This window comes from Polypterus senegalus, chromosome 8 (assembly GCF_016835505.1).
Source record: "Polypterus senegalus isolate Bchr_013 chromosome 8, ASM1683550v1, whole genome shotgun sequence".
NCBI classification, from domain to species: Eukaryota; Metazoa; Chordata; class Cladistia; order Polypteriformes; family Polypteridae; genus Polypterus; species Polypterus senegalus.
In genome coordinates, this window is record NC_053161.1 from 161,634,917 (window position 1) to 161,649,023 (window position 14,107).

The following is a 14,107-nucleotide window of genomic DNA, read 5'->3' on the forward strand; positions in this document are numbered from 1 at the left end:
ATATTTCGGACAAAATGAAATAAATAAATAAATAAATAAATGCGTAAATAAATAAAAGTACTGTGAAATGTGAGCATAAATAAATGTGTCATGAAATGAGAGCCTTAATAAATAAATGTCATGAAAGGAGAGCATAAATAAATGTGTCACGAAATATGTTTTTCGTTGCTTATTTATTTATTTCATTTTGTCCGTAACATTCCTGCAAACCGTCATGAACTACGGCTTAAAATAAAACTGTCACTTTCACTCGTCAAAGTTGAGAGGGTGGGCTCTAACACGCCCTCTAGTTACTGATTGGTGAATCGATAGCACAAGAATGAATTAGAAAAATGCTTACTACTGCCGATGAAATGGATTCTGCCGAAGATGTTACGTATTTGTTTGCAGGAATGTTACGGACAAAATGAAATAAATAAATAAGCAAAGAAAAACATATTTCGTGACACATTTATTTATTAAGGCTCTCATTTCATGACACTTTTATTTATTTATGCTCACATTTCACAGTACTTTTATTTATTTACGTATTTATTTATTTATTTCATTTTGTCCGCAATATTCCTCCATAGATCGTTTTGTCTGTGCTGAAATTCCAAACAGAGAAACCTATCCTGAATTATGGTACATTAAACACATGTCTCACTGACCTCATTAAAAAGATTCAGCACGTTGGGACTCCAAAGATTCCAAATATTGTTTTTACGGAAGTTCTGAAATAAAAGTGAAATCAATGAAATAACAACAATTCAAAGAAAAAAAAAACTTAAACGTGTGTATCTGGAACACCAATCACGGGGTTGGCGACGAAGCAAGCAGTGGGCAAAGCCCCCAAGTCTCCAAAAAAAAAAAGCAACAAAAATCAGATTTGTCTCAGTTTTGTAACGTTACCTTATTCCGTTCCACTCCATTCCAACTCGCTTGTTTATTAGTAAAAGAGCTCAGTCCCATGAATGCTTGGTACAGTATGTTGACACAGTTGCCGCCGTTCAGAGACTTTTATTTTGATACACTGCTGTTCACTTACGACCGGAAGTTTCACGCTTCTGCTGCTAATTCCTGCCGGCTGCTACTGTGAGTTGTACACAAGCAGACGAGCGTAAAGACACGAGGTAATTGAAAAATACAGGTATTTTTAATCATAATATTTTGTTTCCTATCTTCATGTCACTCCAGTCCAGTTGGTGTCGGTAATGCACCTTAAGTTGGTTTGCCAACCGGCATTAAATAAAAGAAGATGATTAAGAACAAGAAAGACTCGAGGTAAGTACTTGCACGACATAAAACAGATGGATAAATAGGAACAAAGGAAAACCTCGAATGAGGTGCGAGGGGACTCGGGTGCCGGCTGTGAGATCCCTTTCTAAGGGGAAAAACTTTCGGAGAACTTTTGGTAGAAAGCGTCTCGCTGAGATGAACAGGGGAGAGAGAGCTGGCGAGGGAGACGAACGTGTTGTGATCGGCACCGGTTAGAGTTTACCTCTGAGGCCGCCAGAATAGGCCCGTATCTAATATAATGGAGGAAGGAGCGAGACACGAGGATGCGGGCTCTTCTAGCGAAAAAGAGGAAGAGGATTTTGTAGTTCATTATAAGGTAATGGATGAAGGGATAAAATTGGGAGATTTTATTCCGCTTATTGTCATGGATTAAAAATATGATCGGGGGAGTTAAAGAAATTAAAACATTGTTGAGCGTCCGTTTAATGATTTTTGTAAAACTAGGGAACGATACGAAGAAGCATGAACTTTTTCTAGTTTAGGAAAATATTGTTTGAGGCGTATGTCCCTGGAGGAGGTTTGGCGAGTAGTAGATTAAAGAAATAATAAGGGCATTTAAGAAAACAAAACTTAGTACACGGATTGCTTATTACTATTAAAAGAGAAGGGATGTTAATTCCGACAAATCCCATTTTGTTGTCTTTTAAGGGTAATTTACTCAGTAAAGTGAAATCGGGGTCTGAGATGTTTCCAGTTAGAGTTTATATACCGCAACTACACTGTGTGCACAATTATTAGGCAAGTTGTATTTTTGAGGATTAATTTTAATATGGAACAAACACAGTGCTATCAGTCAATCCAAAATGTTAATAAACCTGAAACCTGAATGTTTCACAACGGAAATGTGAGTGTGAACATCATCAGGGGAATACATATGTGCGCACAATTAGGCAACTATTAGTGTGCAGATTTATTATGCAACTAAAGGAAAAATGAAAATTTTCCCATCTCACTTGTTTATTTTCATCTGTTATAGTGAGAATAATAAACAAACACCTCAAAATTTACAAATAAACATCTCTGACATTTAAAAAAAAAATCAATCAATCAATGACCAATATAGCCACCCTTCTTTCCAATAACAGTCATAAGCCTTTCCATTTATGGAGTCTGTCAGTTTCTTGATCTGTTGACGATCAGCTTTTTGTGGAGCAGTGACTACAGCCTCCCAGACACTCTTCAGAGAGGTGTATTGTTTTTCTCCCCCGTAAATCTAGCGTTTAAGAAGTGCCCACAAGTTCTCGATAGGGTTTAGGTCAGATGAGGAAGGGGGCCATGTCATTATTCCTTCATCTTTAAGGCCTTTACTGGCTGGCCACGCAGTGGAGAACTTCGATGCAAGTGATGGAGCATTGGCCTGCATAAAAATCATGGTCTTTTTCCTGTATCACTGTTTGAAGAAAGTGTCTTGAAAAACTGGCAGTAGGTTTGGGAGTTGATTTTGAGTTCATCTTCAATGCAAAAGGTCCAACTAGCTCATCTTTAAAAATACCAGCTCATACCAGTACCCCACCTCCACGTTGGAGTGGAGCTCTGTGCCCATTACTGATCCACAGGTCCATCCATCTGGTCCATCAAGAGTCACTCTCATCTCATCGGTCCATAAAACCTTTGAAAAAATCTGTCTTCAGATATTTCTTGGCCCAGTTTTGACGTTTCAACTTATGTTTCTTGTTCAGTGGTGGTTGGGTTTCAGCCCTCCTTACCTTGGCCATGTCTTTGAGCACTGAACACCTTGTACTTCTGGGCACTCCAGGTAGGTTGCAGCTCTGGAATATGAAAGTACTGGAGGATAATGGGTTCCTTGTAGCTTCACGTTTGATTCTTCTCAAATCTTTGGCAGCTAATTTGCGTCTTTTGTTCTCAACACGTTCCTTGCGACCCTGTTGACTATTTGCAACAAAATGTTTGATGGTTCTGTGATCACACACCAATATCTTAGCAATTCCAAAAGTGCTGCATCCCTCTGAAAGACTTTTTACAATTTTTGACTTTTCAGAGTCAGTTAAATCTCTTTTTTGGCCCATTTTGCCCGAGGAAAACTAGCTGCCTAATAATTCTGCACACCTTGATATAGGGTGTTGATCTCCTTAGGCCACACCCTCCCTCATTACACAAATACACATCACCTGACGTGCTTAAATCCAATAAGCATTCAAGTTAATACAGCTTGGAGTTGGAATATACGCATTAAAAATGATTATATGGTCAAAATACTCACTTGCCTAATAATTGTGCACACAGTGTACTTTGATGTTTTAAATGTCAAAGATTTGGATGTACAGCAGGGATTTTTAAAGATGTGCAAATTTGGCAGCGGTCATTGTTAGGAAGAACGAAAAGAATTGATTTTTAAATGTTGAAATAATTATCAAGAAGGCAAAAAACAGAACCAGTAAGAACAGTTAACAGAGAAGGATGGCAAGCATATTAGTGTAACTCGAGAAAAAGTAAAGGCTGTGTGGGGTGAAAAAAGATGCCACCGGTAGTAATGGAAGATGGTTCTGAACAAATAAACAATGCAACAGGAGAGCTACTTGATGATTATGGCATTAAACAAGAAACAGTAATAGTAGGTAAACTAAAGCTAAAAATTGCATTTGTGAAGGTTATAAGTTGTATGATGCAAACAGGGAAGAAATCTGAGAAAATGAGAATAATAATAAGGTTGGCTATAAAATATTTTAAACATAACAGAAGAATGCACTAATAAATTACAGCAACCTTTTCAAATTCCTAACTAATCCGGTCAATAATGAAAGTTATTCAATATCAAATGGTCAACATTTTGAGATATGTGTGTATGTGGGTTTGCATTTTAATTGATTTAGGTTTTATGTGTGCCCAAGGAATTTATTTTTAGTTACATATGACCAACAAAATCACAGTACAAGAAAAACATTTTATTTTTTAATTTTTAGCTCATTTTTGAATAAAATTGTGTCACTTAAATATCTTTGTTGTCTAAACCACCCTAATGCCACACAGTCCTTGGCACGTTACCAAAAACCTTGACTTGGGTGTGAAGGCGATTATACACAACTGACTTTAGTGAAAGAGTGGAATCAAACATACAATCTTAATGTGAAACGTAACATTCGTTCCTGTTCATTTCTCATTTCACAAAATCCTAACCACGGTGAAACGTGTGAAATAATGGAAATGTGTGTCTGTATACTGGAGAATTAAACCTTCAGTCTTTCTTGGAAAAGCCCAACACTTTATCTGCTAAGTCAATATCGCCAACTCACTGAAAATAGTTTCTCCAAATTTCTATATACATGATGAAAAACTAGGAAAAAAAATTGGTTTGTGTAGATTGGTCTCGAACCTTTGACCATTTGATTGAATGTCCAATACGCTAACCACTTGACCAGTGCTGCTTAACTGTCATATAAGTAAGTTGACAAAACTTTAATATCAATTAATCATAATTTTATCTATCTGTCTGTCGATCTCATTTGTCTGCATTGGTCTCCAACCTTCGACCATTTGCTTGAAAGTCCAATCTGCTAACCACTTGACCAACACTGCTAATTTTTTATTTATATGTGTATTTGCTAAACATATAAGGAAATGAGAAATTTGATGTAATTACGTAATTGATAATTAAAGTACAGATCCCGGTGTCAAAGCTCACAAAATATTGCATCGCCACTGGAGATATAGTGGTGTGAAAAACTATTTGCCCCCTTCCTGATTTCTTATTCTTTTGCATGTTTGTCACACAAAATGTTTCTGATCATCAAACACATTTAACCATTAGTCAAATATAACACAAGTAAACACAAAATGCAGTTTTTAAATGATGGTTTTTATTATTTAAGAAGAAAAAAAAATCCAAACCTACATGGCCCTGTGTGAAAAAGTAATTGCCCCCTTGTTAAAAAATAACCTAACTGTGGTGTATCACACCTGAGTTCAATTTCCGTAGCCACCCCCAGGCCTGATTACTGCCACACCTGTTTCAATCAAGAAATCACTTAAATAGGAGCTGCCTGACACAGAGAAGTAGACCAAAAGCACCTCCAAAGCTAGACATCATGCCAAGATCCAAAGAAATTCAGGAACAAATGAGAACAGAAGTAATTGAGATCTATCAGTCTGGTAAAGGTTATAAAGCCATTTCTAAAGCTTTGGGACTCCAGCGAACCACAGTGAGAGCCATTATCCACAAATGGCAAAAACATGGAACAGTGGTGAACCTTCCAAGGAGTGGCCGGCCGACCAAAATTACCCCAAGAGCGCAGAGACGACTCATCCGAGAGGTCACAAAAGACCCCAGGACAATGTCTAAAGAACTGCAGGCCTCACTTGCCTCAATTAAGGTCAGTGTTCACGACTCCACCATAAGAAAGAGACTGGGCAAAAACGGCCTGCATGGCAGATTTCCAAGATGCAAGCCACTGTTAAGCAAAAAGAACATTAGGGCTCGTCTCAATTTTGCTAAGAAACATCTCAATGATTGCCAAGACTTTTGGGAAAATACCTTGTGGACTGATGAGACAAAAGTTGAACTTTTGGAAGGCAAATGTCCCGTTACATCTGGCGTAAAAGGAACACAGCATTTCAGAAAAAGAACATCATACCAACAGTAAAATATGGTGGTGGTAGTGTGATGGTCTGGGGTTGTTTTGCTGCTTCAGGACCTGGACGGCTTGCTGTGATAGATGGAACCATGAATTCTACTGTCTACCAAAAATCCTGAAGGAGAATGTCCGGCCATCTGTTCGTCAACTCAAGCTGAAGCGATCTTGGGTGCTACAACAGGACAATGACCCAAAACACACCAGCAAATCCACCTCTGAATGGCTGAAGAAAAACAAAATGAAGACTTTGGAGTGGCCTAGTCAAAGTCCTGACCTGAATCCAATTGAGATGCTATGGCATGACCTTAAAAAGGCGGCTCATGCTAGAAAACCCTCAAATAAAGCTGAATTACAACAATTCTGCAAAGATGAGTGGGCCAAAATTCCTCCAGAGCACTGTAAAAGACTCATTGCAAGTTATCGCAAACGCTTGATTACAGTTATTGCTGCTAAGGGTGGCCCAACCAGGGGCAATTACTTTTTCACACAGGGTCATGTAGGTTTGGATTTTTTTTCTCCCTAAATAATAAAAACCATCATTTAAAAACTGCATTTTGTGTTTACTTGTGTTATATTTGACTAATGGTTAAATGTGTTTGATGATCAGAAACATTTTGTGTGACAAACATGCAAGAGAATAAGAAATCAGGAAGGGGGCAAATAGTTTTTCACACCACTGTAAGTATGCATGCAAAGTTTGAAGGAAATCGATTTCTTAAAAGTTGGCAATAAAACTGTTGCAAACTTTGACCCGGACAAACAGATAGGGCAAGGTGAATACAACTGTATTATAAAAACAATAATTATAATACTAATAATAAAAAAAAAAATCATCCTTACAAAGAGTAGAGACCAGAGCTCAAACTACAGACAAATAAGACACTAAGGCCAAGAACAAAGAATGGCCAATTTTCAGGAAATGTAATAAATAAAACAAAAGCATCAGAATTTAATTCAATAATGTAGAGGCATAAATGGTAAGCCTAGAAAAAAATAATAAAATTTAACAGCAGAGCCCATCAAGCTCACCTGAACTAAGCTAAAACAAACTGAGCGACAAAGAGAACAAACTCCATGCCACAGCAGTTAGCTCAGCCCTTCAGCTGGGCCCCATTACCTGTGTAACTGGGAGGTCCCACCCCCTCGGGGGTCAAACTAAAGAGAAGTAGTGAACAGGCATACAAAATGACATGAGCAGCTTGGTGCCACAGTGATCGCACTGTTCCCTCACACTAAGGAGACCAGGCTTCATGTCCTGAGTCCTCCCTGTGTGGGTTTCCTTTGGGTCCTCTGGTTTCCTCCTGTTGTTATGCGACGTTGAATTGGCCCTTGTGTGTCGGCGTGTTTCCAATGTGATGGTATGGTGCCCGTTCCAGTTCCTGCTTTGCCCTCTGCTACCTGGGATAGGCTTCAACTCCCCCCAGCACTGGTTTGTATTATACAGGTTAGAAAATATGACAAATTTATATAATAATTTAAAAAGGTGTAAATATAATTTTAAAAGGTTGGATAATAGAGGAATGTAAATAATCAAAAGGAGCTAAATCATTTACAAAGAAAATAAAGAGACAATAATACATTGAGGAGAACTCTGGCAGAATCTTGACAGCTGTTGAAAGTAATCCTGTAGAGCAGAGGTTCTCAAAGTCGGTCCTGGGGGACCCCCAAGTGGCTGCAGGTTTTTGTTCCAATTGTCTTCTGTGTTTAGTTGGACTCCTGGGCTAATGAAGTGAACTGTTATTTCCCAGATTCTGTATTTTGGGAACAATATAGGAATCAGAAAACTGAGTTTGGTAAAAAAAAAAAAAAAAAATGTACTAAGCAGTTATATGGGAATAATGTATTTTTTATTCTTTTTAACAATACTTTCATCTTAATGTTCATTCCAATTTTCTGGGTGTTCAAATTGTTTAATTAATCCAATCCATTGTTTTCTATTTAGTGGGCCTAACGCTAAAGTAGTTGCAGCCTTTCGTGATTTCATGGGCGTCTGCTCTGCTCGCTTTTAACTGCTCCCTTCATTGTATGTTAATAAGGACAAACTGCACAGAGAAAGGTTAAAATATATTTAAATCAACAAACGTGAGTTAAGCATTTCAATCTATAGCAAAAAAGAAATATTTCTAAATGTCTTATACGTGTAAAAATCATGCCTTTGTGCTTTTCTGAATGTAGACTAAGAGCAGAGAAAAATAAACCGCTAATTAATTGAGATCAGTGTTATCAGTTGAATCTGACTGGACCGATAACCTGAAGGCACAGTGGAACCCCAAGACCGACTTTGAGATCCCCTGGTCTAGAGCGCCAGGCTCTCCTGGGCACTCGGCATCATATGGTGAATGAGCTCAGGACTCTGGACACGCTGTGTGAGGATTCAAACCTGTTCATGATAATAGTGGTGGCGCCCTTCATCCTTTCAGTTGCGCTAAAGAGAGTAAATGAGATGTGTATTCATGCGAGAGGAGTTTTGTTTCTGTACCCTAAAGACAGTGTGATTTTTTTTTGTTTCGTGCAGGAGACACATTCAGACCTAAGAGATGTTTAGCTTTGGGGACTACATATGCAGGTGAACGTCCCGCTGTAGGTCATTTTGATAATAAAAAAACCATCCGCGTTACAGTTTTTTGAAAGATAGGACTGATCAGTTGTTAATATTACTGATGATGTCTTATCGTTTAGGGCCTGCTGATGTTTGTGTACTTAATGTTACGACAGACTTTAGGTTTACCATTGGTAATCTTGAACCGCTTCTCTCTTTTTTGTTCACGTTTTTCTGGTTGGAGGTGTCGAGGGAGAAAAAATGAAATGCACTACTATTTGCTCCTTGATATAAGCAAAAAGCTATTGAATTATTTATTTACAAAATAGATAAAAAGCTATTTTGGTTCAGTCTGTGAAATGTTTTATTGTTTTGGGCCTGCTGATGTTTGGGCAGCTAATGTTGTGACAGACTTCAGGGCTTCCATTGATGGTCTCGCACCATTCCACTCTTTTCTGTTCATGATTTTGTTCTTGGAGGTTTCAGGGGAGAAAAAATTAACTGCTACTATTTGCTCGTTGGTCTCTGCAAAAAGCAATTGAATTATTTACTGCTGGTAAAAAGCTGTTTGCTGCTCTCTGTGATATGTATAATGGCTATCTTTAGTTATATTACCTGTCTCTCTTTCCTTTTCTATTATATCTCTAGCAACTTTCAATCACAACTTTAAACACGATATGTGGCAGTATTTTCTATGCTGCATTTCTTTTTTTTTTTTTTTTTGTGCATGGCGCGTCTTTTAGATAAATGCAAATTACTTTACTACAAACTCTGTTAATTTTGCAAAACTGTTTTAACTTGAATTGTCAAAAGCACTGCAAAGAGATTGTATTTTACTCATTGTTTGTTGTAATTTAACTATTGTGTTACATTATTTTTCAAATACAGTGGTACCTTGAGATACGAGTTTAATTCGTTCCGTGACCGAGCTCGTATGTCAAAATGCTCGTATCTCAAATCAATTTTCCCCATTGAAATTAATTGAAATGAGATGAATTTGTGCCAGCCCCCAAAAAACCACCCCAATTTTTTGTTAAATGTTTTTAACATAAGAAAAATGTATTTATAATGAACAAATATTGCATACAAACAAAATAAAACCTAATACATAAAAGAATCTCAAGAAATAAACAGATGTTGGCGAAGCCGATTAGCGTATTGTAATGTTTTTTCTTTCACTTTTGCTTAACTTATCTTCTTCACTTGTTTTGTTTTTTTTTTTGGGCCACGCTTTTTTCATTTTCAAGGCGTTTCAAACGAAACCTGTCCAAGGAGCTTTGTTTAGTCCTCCCCTTTAGAATGTTTCCTGAAATGAGTTAGGCAAGTGTCATTAAATAGCGCCGCTGCACGTTCAGTTGCAACTTTTTCAGGGTGTTTCTTTTCTTTAAAGTTCAAAACTTTTTCCCACATTGCAAACACTTCCTTTATCTCACTTTATGAGACCTCAGCCTCCTCCGCGATACCGATCTCCTGCAGAATCTCCGTATGTTGCCGCGTCTGTAGTTCCGTCAGCTCCTCCGTCGTCGGTTCCTTGGAATGTGCGGCGACAAGCTCTTTGATGGCTCGTATTTTGAATTTTGGCACGTAACTCAAGTCAAAAAATCGACCTAGTGACGGCTCGTATCTCAAAAAACTCATACGTTGGGGCACTCGTATCTCAAGATACTACTGTATATTCAAATAAAATTCATCAGACTGAAACACTGCATTACTTTATATTTAGAAAATCGGATGTAATGAGGGGCAGCACGGTGGCACAGTGGTAGTGCTGCTGCCAATCAGTAAGGAGACCTGGGTTCGCTTCTTGGGTCCACCCGGCGTGGAGTTTGCATGTTCTCCCCGTGTCTGCGTGGATTTCCTCCCACAGTCCAAAGACATGCAGGTTAGGTGCGATCTGAAATTGTCCCGTGTGTGTGTGAGAGTGTGTGTACACCCTGCCCGGGGTTTGTTTCCTGCCTGTGCTGGCTGGGATTGGCTCCAGCAGACCCCCGTGACCCTGTTTTAGGTTATAGCGGGTTGGATGATGGATGGATGGCTATAATGAAAGGGCACGTGTATGCTAATGCATAATGTTGGACATCATAAAAAGTATATATATGTACAATATACATGTGTATATTATGATCTGTGATTTGTGTTGGGAAGAATCAAAACTTTGTGTCTTTATATAAAACAGTCAAACGCAGAGAAAGAGATTGCAGTGATTGTGGACCCTCCGACACTGACGTCAGTAAGGCAGGTGAGGTTTTGAACAAACACAACAGAAACAGAAAAACAAATAGAGGAGACGTGAAATGAAAAGAGTTGGATGCGACGTGTTATTTGAGTTTTACTTGAGGCACAGAGAGTCAGGAAATTGTTCCTTTGCTAATATGGTATTTCATACCACCACGACCTTCACCAGGAAAAGTGGGTGAGTTGAATAAATATTTCATATTTGTAATGTTAGAAAATATACAAGGTTTGGGACTTTGTATAGAAAACAACATGTATGTCCATGTCATTATGGTGCTGATCTTCAGTTTAAGGTATTTTGAAAATATATTGAGAAATATTGAATTACGCAGTTTGGTTTAAAATGATCACAATATCAGTGTAAGTCTGTATTGGGCAGCACAAGAGAGAACAACCAAAGCCCGTCATTGTAGTGACGCGGACAGCAGGACTTACCTCGACTTGGAGAAAACCTTTCGTTTGGCACATCATGAGAGGCGACTTCAAGAAACTCCAAACTACCTGTGGAGGTCAAGGCCGCAGTTTAATGTCGAGTGTGGAATTCATTTTGGGAGAGAAAAGAGCACTTGAGGGCATAATGAACTTTCACCGAATTGGACGAGGTGGACCGACATATTGAACGAAACTTAACTATAATACCATAAGATACCAGAAGGTGAACTTTATGGCACTCATTTTGAGAAACATTTGGTGGTCCAAGTGAACATCTCTGTGCTGCTCAGAAGCAATTCAAGAGGTGAATACAATGTTGTCCTATGGTGGCCACATTATGCGCAGTATGAGCCGACAGAGGCCATGCTTAAGAAGACAATAAAATTCTTACTTGCATGTCTGATTGACATACAACTTGTGTACACTCTCTGGAACCATGATAAGTGAGAATGCGTTAACGTAATGGGTTATTTTTTATAGACAACTTGCCCAATGTACACCTGACTCCTGTGTTAATATCAGCTTGGTCAGTGAAATCTTACAGATAAGAGTCCCTGAGCCAAACTCCAGACTAGTGGTGTTAATGAAATAGCAGAGGTACCCGTTATAATATCTCACTTGTGAGGTCACATCTGCAAAATGTGCGGTGCTGTTGTCCACAGTGGACGAGGTCAAAGGGAGGAGAAGGTAAACTCTGTCAAGACCACTGGCCTGTGGCTTATGGGAGTCGACTCAAATCTGTTTAGTGCTTTGTGATGCAATTCTGAATTCTAGTGTTTTTTCTACAGGTAAGAAGGATGCTGCCATTTCACGTTGTACAATATGGACCGGGTGTGGCCAGCTGTGCAGGCACGTCTAGATATGGCACGTAAAGGTGAAGAGGGGGTCTTGGACAAAGTGTGGGACGAGGAGGAAAAGAATAACCTCACACTGCGCAATAGCTTCGTTTCTATATCTACCATGGAGAACAGACGTATGAACATTAAGGAAGAAGACTGTGAGTGGGAGTCTGCTTACTTACAGCAGGAGCACCTCAGCATTAAGGAGGAGTACTGTGAAAGAGTGGTCTGGGACGTTAAAGGAGACTCTGAACCAGCTTCTGACAGCACCAACATTCAGAGAAATGAAACTCTCAGTGGCATAAAGAAAGAAAACCTTAAATCGGAGTCGGACTCTCAGTGTTTCTATCCCGATGAAAAGTCTGCTGGATTAGGCTTGACGCCCGGTAGTCTGTGCTCCCTGCAACATCATTTGAAGTCTGAATCTTTGGAATCTGACATGAAGAAGACTGCAAACGCATTGAGGGATACCCATCATGACGAAGGTAGGTGCTAAAAAATAAAATCAGGATAGATGGGATTTACTAATGAAAATCCTGATCCGTTATCATTGACCTCAAGTGCAGGCCTGTTTTAATCTGTGGGTTTGTGCTGAAAGGTGAAATGGGCACACATAAGTACACGTTTTGATTTAAACGAGCCATTTACTGTATATCAGCAAAATGTGTTTAATTGAAAATGCTATCGTTATGGGTATTGACATCATTTTTGCCACATAAAAAGGTCAGTTTGCAGGTGTTCAATGGGCGCAGAGGAGACTGGTACCACAAGGAAATGATAGACTAAGAGGTTTCTTGTTCTGTTTTGTCGTCTCAAATAAGCGGAACTCCATCTTTTCAAGTGTGCACCATCAGTATAATAGAATCATTGCATGAATGTCTTTCTCAACGAGAAAAGCTTTGTTTAAACTAAGACCTCCATTATCAAGCCAAGAAGAGGTTGAAAATAAATCAAGTGGGTTTGGGTATCTATCTATCTATCTATCTATCTATCTATCTATCTATCTATCTATCTATCTATCTATCTATCTATCTATCTATCTATCTATCTATCTATCTATCTATCTATCTATCTATCTATCTATCTATCTATCTATCTATCTATCTATCTATCTATCTATCTATCTATCTATCTATCTATCTATCTATCTATCTATCGATGCATGCCACGCCCACCTACTCTAAGACCATGGGATACGCATGCATTTAGTGTATAAATGGATATAAATAATTGCATGTAAACGATTCGCCAAAATCTGTTGTATTTCAGCTGTTTAAAACGTTATTGTTATTTCATCAGAAAACCCGATTTCCACGTCTACCTGTAATAGTTTAAATGGCACTTTTACCACTCGCAATAGGGCGGACGCGCTGACTTATCGTGTCGACTGGCAACACCGTGAATGCGGCGTCTATCTATATATGTCTATGTTTTCCGTTGCCTGCGACCATTGGCATTGGTTTCGCTCCTTGTTATTTTCGTTAAACTGCGACGGTGGTTTCCTAAGCCTTTGTTATACTGAATTCCTTTCTCACCGTTTTCCATTTCTATTCTTACACCGCTGTATGGTACGGCGGGCATTGGCTAGTTTTAAATATTAGTCAGATATGGAGATGTTAACTTTACACAGGTTATCTCATAAGTCTGGAATGAGGGTGAGTAGCTAGAAATTGGCAGCTCACTCTGATGGTCTGAAAGCAGTCGGTTACCTTCTGCAGTGTTCTACGAGAAGAACCCTTTCTCTTTCTTTCATTTCTTTTGCGGTCTCGCTGGGGTTATCCGTACCCTATTGTGTGCCCCTTACAGGTACCAGCTTCCTTTATTCTCATTTTACAGCTTACAAGAGGTACAGTAACTTTATTCAAAACCCAAGGCATAAGTGAAAATATAAAAAGAGACTCCTTAGATTGAGAGAATGTTTCTCCACGGGTGAAATGTAGCTTTTTACAGAAGCTGTTTAAATTAGCAAGTATAAAAATTAATACACACACACTATATAATAAAATATAAAATAATGAAAAACCTCTGACTTGTCTCTCCCAGTCTCATTGAGGTGTTCATCATGCAGTTGTACTGCTGTTGCTATAAAGGATCATCAATCACGTTTCTTGACATACTTCTGCTGAATAATTCATTGGCTGAAAGCCCTCAGTATTACTGTGTCACAGAGTGTGTACAGCATAGTTCATATTTGG

At 38.7% G+C, this 14,107-nt stretch overlaps 1 protein-coding gene across 1 annotated transcript in view; it reads left to right on the forward strand.

The window, feature by feature from the left end:
* The window catches only part of LOC120534658 (zinc finger protein 658B-like), a 73,172-nt gene that overhangs the window by 30,176 nt on the left and 28,889 nt on the right, over nt 1-14,107 (forward strand). The window contains exons 4-5 of the mRNA XM_039762249.1: nt 11,736-11,760; nt 11,867-12,397. Of these exons, the coding sequence (XP_039618183.1) occupies nt 11,736-11,760; nt 11,867-12,397 (556 nt within the window). The remainder of the gene's footprint in view (nt 1-11,735; nt 11,761-11,866; nt 12,398-14,107) is intronic.